This window comes from Lithobates pipiens, unplaced genomic scaffold (genome assembly GCF_037356315.1).
Source record: "Lithobates pipiens isolate NorthernLeopardFrog02 unplaced genomic scaffold, aLitPip1_a1.2 Scaffold_25, whole genome shotgun sequence".
Classification (NCBI taxonomy): domain Eukaryota; kingdom Metazoa; phylum Chordata; class Amphibia; order Anura; family Ranidae; genus Lithobates; species Lithobates pipiens.
In genome coordinates, this window is record NW_027507787.1 from 225,248,226 (window position 1) to 225,265,417 (window position 17,192).

A 17,192-nucleotide genomic window follows, 5' to 3' on the forward strand; every position below is an offset into this window, starting at 1 on the left:
TTATACATTTCAAGAAGCATGGAGCATTTGGCCAAACATTTAACCGGTTCCTGACCAGTGCATGCCGATGTACGTGGGCAGAATGGCACGGGCAGGCATATTGGCGTACAGGTACGTCCAATCTCTAATGCCGCCCTGGCATCGTGAGCGCTGGTTGGGACCCCCGTGAGTCCGGTCACGGGTCCGGCGGATTCGATCGCCGCGGGCGTACCCGTGATCGTCTCACGGAGCGGCTGAGCGGAGAGATGCCGTTGTAAACAGCATCTCACCGTTCTGCCTAGCAACTAGTGACGCTGATCTCTGCACCATGTGATTGGAGCAGAGATCAGTGTTCACTAAATGAAAGCCCAGCCCCCAACAGTTAGTAACACACCCCTAGGAACACTTAACCCCTACACTGCCACCCACTGGTTAACCCCTTAACTGCCAGTGTCATTTAATATTGCTGATTGCCGCCATTACTAGTAAAAAAAAAATATTAATAAAAATGCCATAAAACTATCCCCTATTTTGTAAACGCTATAACTTTTGCGCAAAGCAATCAATCACTTATTGCGATTTTTTTTTATACCAAAAACATGTAGAAGTATGCGTATCGGCCTAAACTGAGGGAAAAAATGTTTTTTATATATTTTTGGGGGATATTTATTATAACAAAAAGTAAAAAATAATGTGTTTTTTTTTCAAAATTGTCGCTCTATTTTTGTTTATAGCGCAAAAAATAAAAACCGCAGGGGTGATCAAATACCACCAAAAGAAAGCTCTATTTGTAGTAAAAAAAGGACGTAATTTTTGTTTGGGAGCCATGTCGCATGACCACGCAATTGTCAGTTAAAGCGACGCAGTGCAGAATCGCAAAAAGTGGTCTGGTCTTTGACCAGCAAAATGGTCCGGGGCTGAAGTGGATAAATATGTTTTACTGAAATTGTACTTTATAATTGTAACACATCTGAGTACTGTACCTTCTGTACCCACTTTACTTCTGTTGAACGGCAACTGTTCAGCCTGTACAAATGTTTTATACAAATTTTTGTACTAATTTCTTGTTAAACTCAAATAAAAACTTAATGTTTTTTTTTTTTTTTTTTTAAATATATATTTTAGATAACTGTGCACTTTAAAACTTATGGCAACAGTTTGTGGAAGGCTCTTTTCTGTTCTAACATGGCTGTATCCCAGCATACAAAGCCATGTGCTTGAAGATATGGCTTAATGATTTTAGCCGGGGAACTCAAGTGACCTGCACAGAGCCCTGACCTAAGCCATTCTGAACACCTTTGGGAGGGATTGTAACACTGATAGAATGCCAGGTTTTCTTGTCCAGCATGAGTATTTGACTTCAGCAATGCTCTTTTGGCTGAATAGTAACAAATTCCAACAGGCACTTTCCATGTTCTGCCCACTATTCACAAAGGATTTCCCCTATCGTACATTTTAGTTTGCACTTCAAAATATCATGGAAGGCCTTGGCAGAAGAGTGAAGGCTATTATAGCCACAAAAAGGCTGCCCGCCCCTTATTAATACTCAAGGTTTTGTCATTGGATCTACAATAGTCTGATGGTCAGGTGTCACCAAAATTTTGGCCATATAGTGGGTGACAAATGATTAGCAATGAATTGTGGTTTGAGAGAGAACTGATGTCTATTTTCAGACTTTCTCGCTCTAAATCCTTGGACTGGGCTATATGAGGGGTGGGGAGGGAGGGGGGGGGGAAGGAGATGGAGAAATACCTCATTAATTAGGTATATTTGTCAAACCCAACTCTAGTTTTGATGTGTCAGAATTTTCTTTAAATGCCAGTTGCAATGTCTCCTCTGGCAATCCAAATTCTACAGAGATCCTGCACAACCTGTAGTAAGGTGCTATGTTCAGTTTTTGGAGAAAGAAGATCATTGTGTAATTATGTGGTGTCGTCATATTTACAGATGGACAGCTCCACTGGGCGCGGGATACTCCTCCTCCCATTCAAGATTCATACTGGTACAGAGCCCCATCTGCTGAGGTGGAAATGAATGCCTATGTCCTCCTGGCTCTACTCTCTGAACCTAAACCTGACCTGGGCAAAGCTACAGAGATTGTGAACTGGCTGAGCAAACAGCAGAACCCCTATGGAGGCTTCTCATCTACACAGGTGACTGATAACATTCCAGTGCATTACATATCTCATTGCCACTTAAGATCAAGTCCACCAAAACATAAGAACACTATTACGGCTGAATGAAATTACGGTAGGTTAAATCACTGACATACTAGTTAAATGTCTCAGTGACTGCAAGAAAATAAATGTCAACAACCCAGATGCCCGTCTGTACAACTCATACAGCCATGGTCAGAAACAGATTTGAAATGTTCACCTGCTTGGCTAAAACAGACCTCAGCAGATCACATATACAGTATCTCACAAAAGTGAGTACACCCCTCACATTTTTGTAAATATTTTATTATATCTTTTCATGTGACAACACTGAAGAAATGACACTTGTCTACAATGTAAAGTAGTGAGTGTACAGCTTGTATAACAGTGTAAATGTGCTGTCCCCTCAAAATAACTCAACACACAGCCATTAATGCCTAAACTGCAACAAAAGTGAGCATACCCCTAAGTGAAAATGTCCAAATTGGGCCCAATTAGCTATTTTTCATCTCCGGTGTCATGTGACTCGTTAGTGTTACAAGGTCTCAGGTGTGAATGGGGAGCAGGTGTGTTAAATTTTGTGTTAACACTCTCACTCTCCCATACTGGTCACTGGAAGTTTAACATGGCACCTCATGGCAAATAACTCTCTGAGGATCTAAAAAAAAGAAAATAATTGTTGCTCTACATAAAGATGGCATAGGCTATAAGAAAATTGCCAAGACCCTGAAACTGAGCTTCAACATGGTAGCCACAACCATACAGCGGTTTAACAGGACAGGTTCCACCCAGAACAGGCCTCGCCATGGTCAACCAAAGAAGTTAAGTGCACATGCTCAGTGTCAAATCCAGAGGTTGTCTTTGGTAAATATACATATGAGTGCTGCCAGCATTGCTGCAGAGGTTGAAGGGGTGGGGGGTCAGCCTGTCAGTGCCAGTGCTCAGACCATACGCCGCACACTGCATCAAATTGGTCTGCATGGCTGTCATCCCAGAAGGAAGCCTCTTATAAAAATGATGCACAAGAAAGCCCCAAACAGTTTGCTGAAGACAAGCAGACTAAGGACATGGATTACTGGAACCATGTCCTGTGGTCTGATGAAACCAAGATAAACTTATTTGGATCAGATGGTGTCAAGCGTGTGTGGCGACAACCAGGTGAGGAGTACAAAGACAAGTGTGTCTTGTCTACAGCCAAGCATGGTGGTGGGAGTGTAATGACCTGGGGCTGCAGGAGTGCTGTCGGCACTGGGGAGCTACAGTTCATTGAGGGAACCATGAATGCCAACATGTACTGTGACATACTGAAGAAGAACATGATCCCCTCCCTTCGGAGACTGGGTTGTAGGGCAGTATTCTAACATAACAACCCCAAACACACCTCCAAGATGACCACCGCCTTGCTAAAGAAGCTGAGTGTAAAGGTGATGGACTAGTCAAGCATGTCTCCAGACCTAAACCCTATTGAGCATCTGTGGGACATCCTCAAACGAAAGGTGGAAGAGTGCAGGGTCTCTAACATCCACTGACTCATTGATGTCGTCATTGCGAGGAGTGGAAGAGGACCCTGTTTTTTTTTTTACTTTAAAATAACAAACATATCATACTTACCTCCACTATGCAGTTCGTTTTGCACAGTGTGGCCACGATCACCGTCTTTTGGGGTCCCTCGGCGGGGCTCACGACTCCTCCTCCCATCGGTAAACTCCTTGGGAGAAGTGCTCTCCCTGTGGGTTACCTTGCGGGTGGGCAGCAGTGGGAGCCAATGGCTGTGCTGCTATCAATCTATCCGATCAAGAGCTGAGAACCCTGGGCAGAGTGATAGAGCATGTCTCTGCCGAGGGAACCAACTGGCTCAGGTGAGTAAAAGAGGGGGGCTAGGGGGCCTGTCAGTGTCAGAAGTTTTTTCACATTAATGCATAGGATGTATTAGGCTCGGTTCACACAGGGGCGACTCAGATCCGACTTCAGGTCGCCCCTAGTCGCCTCAGGTCGGACAACATTTAAAAATCAATGTAAGTGAATGAGAGCCGTCTTAATGCACGCTACTGAGGTCGCCTCCGACTTCAAAAGAAGTTCCTGTACTACTTCAATCCGACTTGTAGGCGACTTGTACCCATTGATTTCAATGGAGGTCGCCTCCAAGTCGGGTCTCTGTCTATACGGAGGAGACTTTGACAGAATTATTAGCTCTGAAGGGGGAACTCCACACCAAATTTCTGAAAAAAATTTGGCGTGGGTTCCCCCTCCGAGAGCATACCAGGCCCTTAGGTCTGTTATGGATTCCAAGGGGAACCCCCTACGCCGAAAAACAGCGTGGGGGTCCCCTCCAGATCCACACCAGACCCTTATCGCGGGCATGCTACCCGGCCGGCCAGGAAAGGGGGTGGGGACGAGCGGGCAGCCCCCCTCCTGAGCCGTACCAGGCCGCGTTCCCTCAACATGGGGGGTGCCTTGGGGGAGGGGGGGCGTGCGCCCCCCCACCCCAAAGCACCTTGTCCCCATGTTGATGAGGACAAGGAGAAGAACTGCGCTAGCCACAAAATACCCACTGTGATTAGGGTATATGAAAGTATCAGACCCACACTGTGGGTCTTAGTATCTAGTGTGTTAATATTGTGAATTCCCCAAACTCAATGTATGTGTATCAAACTCTGTGCATAAACCCCTAAACCATAAAGGTAAGAATATAACGAATATATATTTGCTATTAAGCATAAATAACCTATCAAAGAAATACTAAATCTGTGTTCAGAGACACTCTGTGTAATATCCATACAGACATATATCAAAAAATTGAAAAATTAATATAGAAAATAAACATAAAAAATAAATGTCCATATAGTGAATGAACACCAGTGAGACAAAAATTTCAAATGAGGTACGGCAATAAAGAAAAGTTCCAAGCGACTGAATTGCAAAAGCACGGATTGGAAATCTTCTCCAAAGATGTGGTGTGCTTATCCCATCACCAAAATGAATGAATCAGCTCCTTACCAGATCCAGACGACCCCCCGTTACAGAGGGTCACCACAAGCAATAGTAGTCAAAAGGGTGTCCGGATAGCGCCTCCTCCTCAGATGGTCACGAATCTTCCACACGATGGGGTTATGGCTGTTACTCACTCCCAACACGACGTGGTGTCACATAAGGGAAAACATAGGCAGATCCAGACGACCCCCCGTTACAGAGGGTCACCACAAGCAATAGTAGTCAAAAGGGTGTCCGGATAGCGCCTCCTCCTCAGATGGTCACGAATCTTCCACACGATGGGGTTATGGCTGTTACTCACTCCCAACACGACGTGGTGTCACATAAGGGAAAACATAGGCTCCAGATAGTGTAAAACCAAATGACTTTAATTCTTAAAAAGCGAACGTAAACACTTACATAAAAGACTTTAAAAGCAGGTTCAAAACAAAGACGTGCACCGGCCGGATACACGCCAACGCAAAAGACCAACCCGTCCTTCCTGGTCCACAAAAAACGAACACGACTTGGGGTGACGTCGACACGTTCGCACCGCCCTACGCGTTTCGTAATAATTTACGTCGTCCAGGGGCACGGGCGGCGTGCGACGTCACCCCTTTTATAACCATATATTTAACCAAGCCTCACTTTGGGTCAGCGGCCATTTTAGATGTCACAAACAGTAGTAATCAAAGAGAACGTAGGCCAAGCCTCACTATCACTCACGAACGTCAGATGTGCGTATCCGCAACGAACGTCCTATGGTTGCGGGCCAAACCTCGTTTTCATGTGGACGTTATAGGATCATAAGCCAAGCCTCACTTCCAGGTATTAGCCCTATCGGCAAAGTAACGTGGCAGATGCCCTCACATGAAGGTGCGCCTCCTGAACCCCGGAACAGGGTACAGTGTGGATCGCCAAAACAGAAGGGTAAAATAGATTAAAAATCAATAAGGTAAAAAATTTATAATAATGAATTAGACAAATAATAATAAAAAATATAAAAAATTAATAAACCATCCCAAATAGGGACAAGAATGCATCAGAAATTTTACGCTTCCTGGTGCATTCATACGGCCATCAGGTCCAATTACGTGTGGACAAATAGGTGTAAAGGTACCTCAGAAGTAGTGCGTTTACCCGGTGTGTTTATATAGCAATCAAAATCAATTAGGAAATGAGATTGCTGTAGACATGTGTTTCAAGTGCCTTCTTGTCTCGCGTGTTCCCCAGGGACTTTTCTGGAGTGTCCCAAAACAACGTCGAGGGATAGACCTAACCATAACCTAAAAGGCCGCCAGACCCAAAGCCAGGTCTATCACACAAGAATGTGCTCTACAGTGATATACACCAAAGTAAACAGCAAGAAAAAATTAATAATAAGAAAAATTAATAATGCAATCAGGTGGTTTTTCACAGTAACTAATACAGTAAAAACGTTGTAGGGAAACATTACATCAAAACAGGTCACCTCATGAATTATTAATGAAGGCATTTACATCGGTGTCCACATTAAGGCCAAACGGAGTGTATGTTTTTAATTTATGAATCCAGGCCATTTCGAGCTTGGATATCTCCCTGACCAAGGACCCTCCCCTCCAGTGGGGCTTATATTTGTCTAAGCCAACAAATAGGGTGCCTGATGGGTCTCTCTTGTGTGTCTGGTCGTAATGCCTGGACACAGGGTGTTTATCAAACCCCCGTCTGATGTTGCCAATGTGTTCGTTCACCCTGACCCGAAATGCCCTCTTGGTCCGCCCAATATACTGGAGGCCACAGGGGCACTGTAAAAGGTAAACCACAGCCTCCGAGGAGCAAGTGATAAAGGACTCTATATCATATGTCCTAGAGGTGCTCGAAGATGCGATACTAGAAATCTTAGAGCCCCTATATGAATTCAGGGTACAGACCTGACAGTTCTTACATTTATAATAGCCAACTAGATTTTGAAAAAAACATCTATTAGCCTTAGGCGGGTCTTGTACACTGGGGGCAATCTTGTTTCCCAGTGAAGAGGCCCCTTTGAAAATTACTTGGGGTTTAACAGGCAGAACTGGATTCAAAACATGGTCACTAGTAAGTAAGTGCCAATGTTTCTGAATCAGATTTCTCACACCACGATGCTGGACTGAGAAAGTCGTGACAAACGGTACGCCACCCTGTGTACCTGCCCTGGCACTTTGTCTGTCTGCCAGTAGTGAGGGTCTGTCTCTAGTCCGGGCAATCTCCATAGTTTCACCAAGAGAAACGGGATCATATCCCTTTTCTAGGAATCTACCTGCCAAAATCGCTGCCTGTTCATCATATTTTACTAAATCCGAACAGTTCCGTCTGAGGCGTAGAAATTGCCCCAGGGGAACAGCTTTTAGCCAAGGTTGAAAATGGCAGCTATCGGTAGGGATGTACGAATTCCTATCTGTTGATTTGAAATATGTAGATGTAATAAACTCATTGCCAACCCTCCTGATGTTAAGATCAAGAAAGTTGACCTCCTCCTGGCTAGCCTCAAAGCTAAATTTGATTCCTCTGTTGTTTTCGTTTAGACCAGCCATAAACGACCGCAAGTCTGACTCTGTTCCTTCCCAAAGGAGGAGGACGTCATCGATATACCTCGCCCACAGGACTATCTCGGACCTTCTAGGGGCATTGGAGGGCGGACCATAGACGCCATCCGGACCCCCATTTTCAGGGGAGCCCAGGGTTTAGACAGGGACACCAACAGCCCGCCTATGAGGAAGGGCCCCATACTAGTGGAAATAATAACCAACATTTTTTTCCCAGGGACAGCAGAGGCCTAAAAAGGTCCGTCGAACAAAGAGAGGGGTTAGAGGGGGGAGGCGAGCCCAATCAACAAAAAAGAAAGAGGCCATAGGAACTGGAATCTTTAACCTCAGCAAACAGATACTCACTACCTCTGAAACCAAAATACTAGACAAAGGTTTGAAATTTGCTCCGCCCAGATGCCTGAGCAAGTTTCAAACTTATATGGACGTACACAAATTCGTCCGTAAGTTAAACATAAAACGATATATGCTGGGTAATCCCATCAGAGAGAGCACTACGAGAATTACGGAGTTTCAACACTCCAACCTCTCAAACGCTTCCCTTTTTAACCCTCCAGGATCCCTTGCACCCAGTATTAAGGTGTTCAGGGATGTGGTACTACGTGACCTGGAGGATATTAGGGTAAAGAAAGTTAAGATGCGGAGAGATTTGGAGATGGGCCTAGACACCTTGTGTAATAACAAGTCCCTGGTCATCAGACCTGCCGATAAAGGGGGGGGGATTGTGGTACTAGACCGTTGTGACTATATGAAAGAGATGCATCGCATCTTGGAAGATAGGGAAACGTACACTATCTTGAATCGGGATCCAGTGGACAAGTATAAGAAGGAATTGGGTAGGATCGTGGAGGGAGGTCATCGGAGGGGCATTCTAAATGATAAAGAAAAACTGTTTTTGATACCCTGTGCCCCCCGTACACCTGTTATTTATTACCTCCCGAAGCTTCATAAGAATCAATCTTGCCCCCCGGGACGACCCATAGTCAGTGGTATCGACTCGGTCACGTCCCGGGTGGGCAAGTATATAGATCATTATCTACAACCTCTGGTCCAAAAGGTTCCGTCTTATGTCAAGGACACCAAACACGTAATCAATCTCCTGTCTGGTATCACCCCTGGAGATGGTCTTTGGTTGGTCACAGCAGACGTGAACTCACTGTATACCATCATTCCCCATTCTTTAGGGGTCGAGGCAGTGAGATTATTCCTACAGAGGGGATCAGGCCTTCCTTCAGCTCAGATTGACTTTCTAATAGAACTGTTGGAATATGCGGCCGGGCACAACTATTTCTGGTTTGACCAGCAATTTTACCGCCAAGATAGGGGAGTGGCCATGGGGGCTAAATATGCCCCCAGCCTGGCCAACCTCTTTATGGCCAAATGGGAGGAGGACGTCGTCGATGCCCCTAGAAGGTCCGAGATAGTCCTGTGGGCGAGGTATATCGATGACGTCCTCCTCCTTTGGGAAGGAACAGAGTCAGACTTGCGGTCGTTTATGGCTGGTCTAAACGAAAACAACAGAGGAATCAAATTTAGCTTTGAGGCTAGCCAGGAGGAGGTCAACTTTCTTGATCTTAACATCAGGAGGGTTGGCAATGAGTTTATTACATCTACATATTTCAAATCAACAGATAGGAATTCGTACATCCCTACCGATAGCTGCCATTTTCAACCTTGGCTAAAAGCTGTTCCCCTGGGGCAATTTCTACGCCTCAGACGGAACTGTTCGGATTTAGTAAAATATGATGAACAGGCAGCGATTTTGGCAGGTAGATTCCTAGAAAAGGGATATGATCCCGTTTCTCTTGGTGAAACTATGGAGATTGCCCGGACTAGAGACAGACCCTCACTACTGGCAGACAGACAAAGTGCCAGGGCAGGTACACAGGGTGGCGTACCGTTTGTCACGACTTTCTCAGTCCAGCATCGTGGTGTGAGAAATCTGATTCAGAAACATTGGCACTTACTTACTAGTGACCATGTTTTGAATCCAGTTCTGCCTGTTAAACCCCAAGTAATTTTCAAAGGGGCCTCTTCACTGGGAAACAAGATTGCCCCCAGTGTACAAGACCCGCCTAAGGCTAATAGATGTTTTTTTCAAAATCTAGTTGGCTATTATAAATGTAAGAACTGTCAGGTCTGTACCCTGAATTCATATAGGGGCTCTAAGATTTCTAGTATCGCATCTTCGAGCACCTCTAGGACATATGATATAGAGTCCTTTATCACTTGCTCCTCGGAGGCTGTGGTTTACCTTTTACAGTGCCCCTGTGGCCTCCAGTATATTGGGCGGACCAAGAGGGCATTTCGGGTCAGGGTGAACGAACACATTGGCAACATCAGACGGGGGTTTGATAAACACCCTGTGTCCAGGCATTACGACCAGACACACAAGAGAGACCCATCAGGCACCCTATTTGTTGGCTTAGACAAATATAAGCCCCACTGGAGGGGAGGGTCCTTGGTCAGGGAGATATCCAAGCTCGAAATGGCCTGGATTCATAAATTAAAAACATACACTCCGTTTGGCCTTAATGTGGACACCGATGTAAATGCCTTCATTAATAATTCATGAGGTGACCTGTTTTGATGTAATGTTTCCCTACAACGTTTTTACTGTATTAGTTACTGTGAAAAACCACCTGATTGCATTATTAATTTTTCTTATTATTAATTTTTTCTTGCTGTTTACTTTGGTGTATATCACTGTAGAGCACATTCTTGTGTGATAGACCTGGCTTTGGGTCTGGCGGCCTTTTAGGTTATGGTTAGGTCTATCCCTCGACGTTGTTTTGGGACACTCCAGAAAAGTCCCTGGGGAACACGCGAGACAAGAAGGCACTTGAAACACATGTCTACAGCAATCTCATTTCCTAATTGATTTTGATTGCTATATAAACACACCGGGTAAACGCACTACTTCTGAGGTACCTTTACACCTATTTGTCCACACGTAATTGGACCTGATGGCCGTATGAATGCACCAGGAAGCGTAAAATTTCTGATGCATTCTTGTCCCTATTTGGGATGGTTTATTAATTTTTTATATTTTTTATTATTATTTGTCTAATTCATTATTATAAATTTTTTACCTTATTGATTTTTAATCTATTTTACCCTTCTGTTTTGGCGATCCACACTGTACCCTGTTCCGGGGTTCAGGAGGCGCACCTTCATGTGAGGGCATCTGCCACGTTACTTTGCCGATAGGGCTAATACCTGGAAGTGAGGCTTGGCTTATGATCCTATAACGTCCACATGAAAACGAGGTTTGGCCCGCAACCATAGGACGTTCGTTGCGGATACGCACATCTGACGTTCGTGAGTGATAGTGAGGCTTGGCCTACGTTCTCTTTGATTACTACTGTTTGTGACATCTAAAATGGCCGCTGACCCAAAGTGAGGCTTGGTTAAATATATGGTTATAAAAGGGGTGACGTCGCACGCCGCCCGTGCCCCTGGACGACGTAAATTATTACGAAACGCGTAGGGCGGTGCGAACGTGTCGACGTCACCCCAAGTCGTGTTCGTTTTTTGTGGACCAGGAAGGACGGGTTGGTCTTTTGCGTTGGCGTGTATCCGGCCGGTGCACGTCTTTGTTTTGAACCTGCTTTTAAAGTCTTTTATGTAAGTGTTTACGTTCGCTTTTTAAGAATTAAAGTCATTTGGTTTTACACTATCTGGAGCCTATGTTTTCCCTTATGTGACACCACGTCGTGTTGGGAGTGAGTAACAGCCATAACCCCATCGTGTGGAAGATTCGTGACCATCTGAGGAGGAGGCGCTATCCGGACACCCTTTTGACTACTATTGCTTGTGGTGACCCTCTGTAACGGGGGGTCGTCTGGATCTGCCTATGTTTTCCCTTATGTGACACCACGTCGTGTTGGGAGTGAGTAACAGCCATAACCCCATCGTGTGGAAGATTCGTGACCATCTGAGGAGGAGGCGCTATCCGGACACCCTTTTGACTACTATTGCTTGTGGTGACCCTCTGTAACGGGGGGTCGTCTGGATCTGGTAAGGAGCTGATTCATTCATTTTGGTGATGGGATAAGCACACCACATCTTTGGAGAAGATTTCCAATCCGTGCTTTTGCAATTCAGTCGCTTGGAACTTTTCTTTATTGCCGTACCTCATTTGAAATTTTTGTCTCACTGGTGTTCATTCACTATATGGACATTTATTTTTTATGTTTATTTTCTATATTAATTTTTCAATTTTTTGATATATGTCTGTATGGATATTACACAGAGTGTCTCTGAACACAGATTTAGTATTTCTTTGATAGGTTATTTATGCTTAATAGCAAATATATATTCGTTATATTCTTACCTTTATGGTTTAGGGGTTTATGCACAGAGTTTGATACACATACATTGAGTTTGGGGAATTCACAATATTAACACACTAGATACTAAGACCCACAGTGTGGGTCTGATACTTTCATATACCCTAATCACAGTGGGTATTTTGTGGCTAGCGCAGTTCTTCTTCTTTCTATTTCTGTTTGGTATATTTTTGGTATATATTTGAATTGCAGCTTCCGTTCAACACTACTTGCTTCTTTTTCCCGTAGCGCAGTTTTTCCCCTCTTTTTCCTGATGAGGACAAGGGCCTCTTCCCGACAACCCTGGCCGTTGGTTGTCGGGGTCTGCGGGCAGGGGGCTTATCGGAATCCGGGACCCCCCTTTAATAAGGGGGCCCCCGGATACCGGCCCCCCACCCTATGTGAATGAGTATGGGGTACAATGTACCCCTACCCATTCACCTGTAAAATAAAGTACAAAAAAACACAAAACACAAGATAAAATAATTTATTGCACAGCTCCGGGGGTCTTCCGTCTTCGGGGGTCTTCTCGCCGGACTCTTCCGCTATCTTCTTATAGCTCTTTTGCTAGCCGAGGTGCCCGGCATTCTTCTTCGTCGCTGCGGCCTCTTCTTCCGACTTCGGGGGTCTTGCCCCCCTCTTCGGTTCTTCTGTTGCCGCCGCGCCTTCCGTTCTTCTTCTTCTTCTCCTGGAGATGTTGACTCGACGCTCTCTCCAGCCGCAATGCCAGGGACGCGCTGCGCGGCGACTTATATAGGGACAAGGGGCGGGGTCATCGGTTGATGTCACATGGGTGGATGTCACATGGGTTGATTTCACATGGTGACCCCGCCCCCTTACGATGTCACAGTCCCGGAGGATGCTGGGACTGTCGCCATGTGACATCAACCCATGTGACACCCACCTATGTGACATCAACCGATGACCCCGCCCCTTGTCCCTATATAAGTCGCGTCCCTTGCATTGCGGCCGGAGAGAGCATCGAGTCAACATCTCCAGGAGAAGAAGAACGGAAGGCGGTGACAGAAGACCGGGCCACCGCCTGTAAAAGAGCTATAAGAAGGCGCGGTGGCCGGGCAGAAGAACCGAAGAGGGGGACAAGACCCCCGAAGTCGGAAGAAGAGGCCGCGGCTATGAAGAAGAATGCTGGGCTCCTCCGCTAGCAAAAGAGCTATAAGAAGATAGCGGAGGAGTCCGGCGAGAAGACCCCCGAAGACGGAAGACCCCCAGAGCTGTGCAATAAATTATTTTATCTTGTGTGTTGTGTTTTTTTTTGTACTTTATTTTACAGGTGAATGGGTAGGGGTACATTGTACCCCATACTCATTCACATAGGGTGGGGGGCCGGTATCCGGGGGCCCCCTTATTAAGGGGGGTCCCGGATTCCGATAAGCCCCCCACCCGCAGACCCTGACAACCAACGGCCAGGGTTGTCGGGAAGAGGCCCTTGTCCTCATCAGCATGGGGACAAGGTGCTTTGGGGTGGGGGGGGCCACACGCCCCCCCTCCCCCAAGGCACCCCCCATGTTGAGGGCACGCGGCTTGGTACGGCTCAGGAGGGGGGGAGCGCCCGCTCGTCCCCACCCCCTTTCCTGGCCGGCCGGGTAGCGTGCTCGGATAAGGGTCTGGTGTGGATCTGGGGGGGACCCCCACGCCGTTTTTTCGGCGTATGGGGTTCCCCTTGGAATCCATACCAGACCTAAGGGCCTGGTATGCTCTCGGAGGGGGAACCCACGCCAAATTTCTGAAAAAAATTGGCGTGGGTTCCCCCTCCGAGAGCATACCAGGCCCTTAGGTCTGGTATGGATTCCAAGGGGAACCCCATACGCCGAAAAAACGGCGTGGGGGTCCCCCCCAGATCCACAGAGTTCCCCCTTCAGAGCTCATTCTCTGATTGGCCACGGCAAAAGTCGCCTGGCCTGGGGCGACTTGTAAGTCGCCCCAGGTCGTGTCTAAAAGTTGTGTTCAAGTCGTCTCCAAGTTGCCTCACAAAGTCGTCCTGAAGTCATGTCGCCCCTGTGTGAACCGAGCCTTAAGGTGAAAAACCCAAGGGTTTACAGCCCCTTTAAGGTAGTGCTGGAAAATAATGGTGGCCACACAAAATATTGACACTTTGGACCCAATTTGGACATTTTGACTTAGGGGTGTACTCACTTTTGTTGCCAGCGGTTTAGACATTAATGGCTGTGTGTTGAGTAATTTTGAGGGGAGAGCAAATTTACACTGTTATACAAGCTGTACACTCACTACTTTACATTGTAGCAAAGTGTCATTTCTTCAGTGTTGTCACATGAAAAGATAGAATAAAATATTTACAAAAATATGAGAGGTGTACTCACTTTTGTGAGATACTGTATATCTACATTGCTTTCATGTTTGAAAGGAGTGAAAAGAGAGCCCTACATGAGCTATAAGTCATGGTGTCTTAACTCCCACAGTGCTATTGGCTCCACTGTGATAGCAGTGATAGGCCCAGTGCTTTCCCATGGGTGAGTCACATACTCCTCCATACCCTGAGGTACAAAGTACATCCTTCTGCTTCTTGCAATACAAAGAGCATTAAGAGAGCAAAGGGCAGATGAATATCCATGAAAACCTATGTTACTTCAGTATATTTTTTGTGCAGCCCCTTGCATCAGAACAGTATACTAAAGCTTGTACTACGGTATGCACCATGCACCAAAAACATAAGATACAAATGTAAACTGAAATAGGTAAAACATAAAACTTCTAACATCCTAAAAAAAAATCTGGTGGGGCTTTGTATCCATATACACACATCTACAAGTGTGAAAATGGATCTTTCATAGGAATATATGAAGAACCCAGCTGTGGTCTGGCAACACCACTGTTTGGCATAAGGCTGAGTGTACAATAACAAAACCTGGGAAAATGGAGATGGAATTTCATTGTGATTAGTGGAGGAGTTTTTATACTGTATGATCATTATTGTATTTTTGGTGGTTTTCTTAGATCTTAAAGAAAATCTGTCACTTTGTCCATTTAAGGAAAAATTACAGGTTCTCTTGATAGGTCACTTTCTCCCACTCCCCACGAATAGTCTCTCTCTATGCTCCCCCCCTGTTTTTTTTTTCATCTGTTGGATCCCTAAGTCTAATCTCTGTGTAAACTATATGCAGGGCAATGTCAAAGCTTACACAGGGTTAATGACCATTTCTCCTTCCCCACATTACAGTGTTTTAGGTTGACAATCTAATGCTCCCTCATACCGAAATGTTAACCTGGTATTTCCATGGGCCCCATCAGATGAACAAAATGGTAGGGGATCACTATGAAGATGAGTATCAGTGGGCGGGTAGGATTTCAAGTGAACCCTTAACTTTGCCCTAAATGGCCAAATTGATAATTTTTTTAAAGACCAAATATTTAAAAAGGCTGGGCTTTATTTAGAAACAACATTTTAGTTGCAGGAACTGAGCACAATCCAAAATCTGCTACCTTTTTAGCAGAAGGTGTTGATTGTTAGATGAAGGCCTTCACAAACATCATTTTCTTATTCTATGTAGGACACAGTTGTGGCTCTCCAAGCTCTAGCTAAATATTCAGAGCTCACGTTTAGTGATAAGGGCGATGTGACTGTGACTGTCAGTGCCAGCTCAGGATTTCTGGAGAAGTTCCATGTAGACAAAAACAACCGGCTTCTCCTTCAGAGAGCATCACTACCGGCTGTTACCGGAGATTACACGTTGTCCGCCACAGGAAACGGCTGTGTTTTCGCACAGGTAAGTGGAACTAAACCCTCTGCCTTCTTCTTTTTCTTGTGTATAGTCATTCTCAAACTCGATTTTCTCTGCTCACCACACAGGCAGTCCTGAGATACAATGTCCCTCCACCCGAAAAGGACACCAGCTTTTCATTAAAGGTGACAACACATTCAAACAGAGAGTGTCTGGGGGATCCAGTGACAAGTTTTGAGATTCACATCGATGCTTCGTGAGTTTTATTAGTGTTTTCAATAATTCATCGGGGGGGGGGACTCCAAGTTAAAACTTGGAGGGTATAACGTGACCATAATTTGTTGATGAATGGTACAATAAATAAAACATTCTTAAAAAGTCTAACTCTTATGCCCAGTACACACTATCAGATATTCCATCAGAAAAAACGTGGATGTTTTTTCCGACAGAATTCCGCTCAAGTTTGCCTTGCATACACTCGGTCACACAAAAGTTCTCTGAACTTTCGTCAAGAACGCAGTGACATACAACACTATGATGAGCCAAGAAAATGAAGTTCAATGCTTCCGAGCATGCACCGAATAGTTTCTGAGCAATCGTGATTTTTTTGCGCGTCCGAATTGCATACAGACGAACGCATTTTGAGATACAAACTTTTTCCAACCGAAAAATAGAGAATCTGCTCTCGATCTGTTGCTGGCTAGAATTCTGCTAGCAAAAGTCTGATGGAGCATACACACGGTCAGAATTTCTATCCAAAAGCTCACATCTGACTTTTGCTGGCAGAATTTCTGATCGTGTGTACGGGGCATTACTCGCACAACTGAAGATGTTATTGAATATTTGGGTCTGTGTTACTGTTGGAAAGATTTTGTCTCACTTCTTGTACAGATGGGATCTCAGAGACTTTTTGGTGAGATCCCCGAACCTGAGCATGCAGGCCTCCCCATACCCCGGGTGGGGGGGGGGGTTAGGGGGGCACTATTAAAAGGAAGCCAGTATGTACAGATCAACCTAGTATGGTTCCTCTCCAGGTTATCACATCACTCACAGAAATGATTGCTAAAATATAACTCAATGTGTGGCACGTGCTTACGGATGGGTGTTGCTGCTGTTGGAAACTACTTACCTAAAAATTATTCTAAAGTATTAAGAGGCATGACAGGGTATTTCACTCTAGTCCTGTATTTTATTTATTTATGTTTTACATTCACAGTTACACTGGAACCAGAGAAAGAACAAATATGGTTGTTATAGAGGTGAAGATGCTGTCTGGAATCATTCCGATCAAGAGTACAGTGAGAAAGGTAAGGATGGCTACTGACAAAATATTCTATTAGCATACATTAAAGTTGTTGTAAACCCTCACATATGCTCAATGAAGTGAACAGCCTCAGGTGATACACAGAGATTAAACAAATCCTCCCACATTTGTTTTACTTATTTATCTGCAGTCTTCCCCTCTCTATACCCTTTCAAAAGTGCAGATTGCAT

At 45.1% G+C, this 17,192-nt stretch overlaps 1 protein-coding gene across 1 annotated transcript in view; it reads left to right on the forward strand.

Annotated features, from left to right (window-relative positions):
- LOC143930924 (alpha-2-macroglobulin-like) overlaps positions 1 to 17,192 on the forward strand; it is a 143,004-nt gene that overhangs the window by 110,576 nt on the left and 15,236 nt on the right. The window contains exons 29-32 of the mRNA XM_077455615.1: positions 1,927 to 2,132; positions 15,528 to 15,743; positions 15,827 to 15,954; positions 16,915 to 17,005. Coding sequence (XP_077311741.1) covers positions 1,927 to 2,132; positions 15,528 to 15,743; positions 15,827 to 15,954; positions 16,915 to 17,005 — 641 coding nt within the window. The remainder of the gene's footprint in view (positions 1 to 1,926; positions 2,133 to 15,527; positions 15,744 to 15,826; positions 15,955 to 16,914; positions 17,006 to 17,192) is intronic.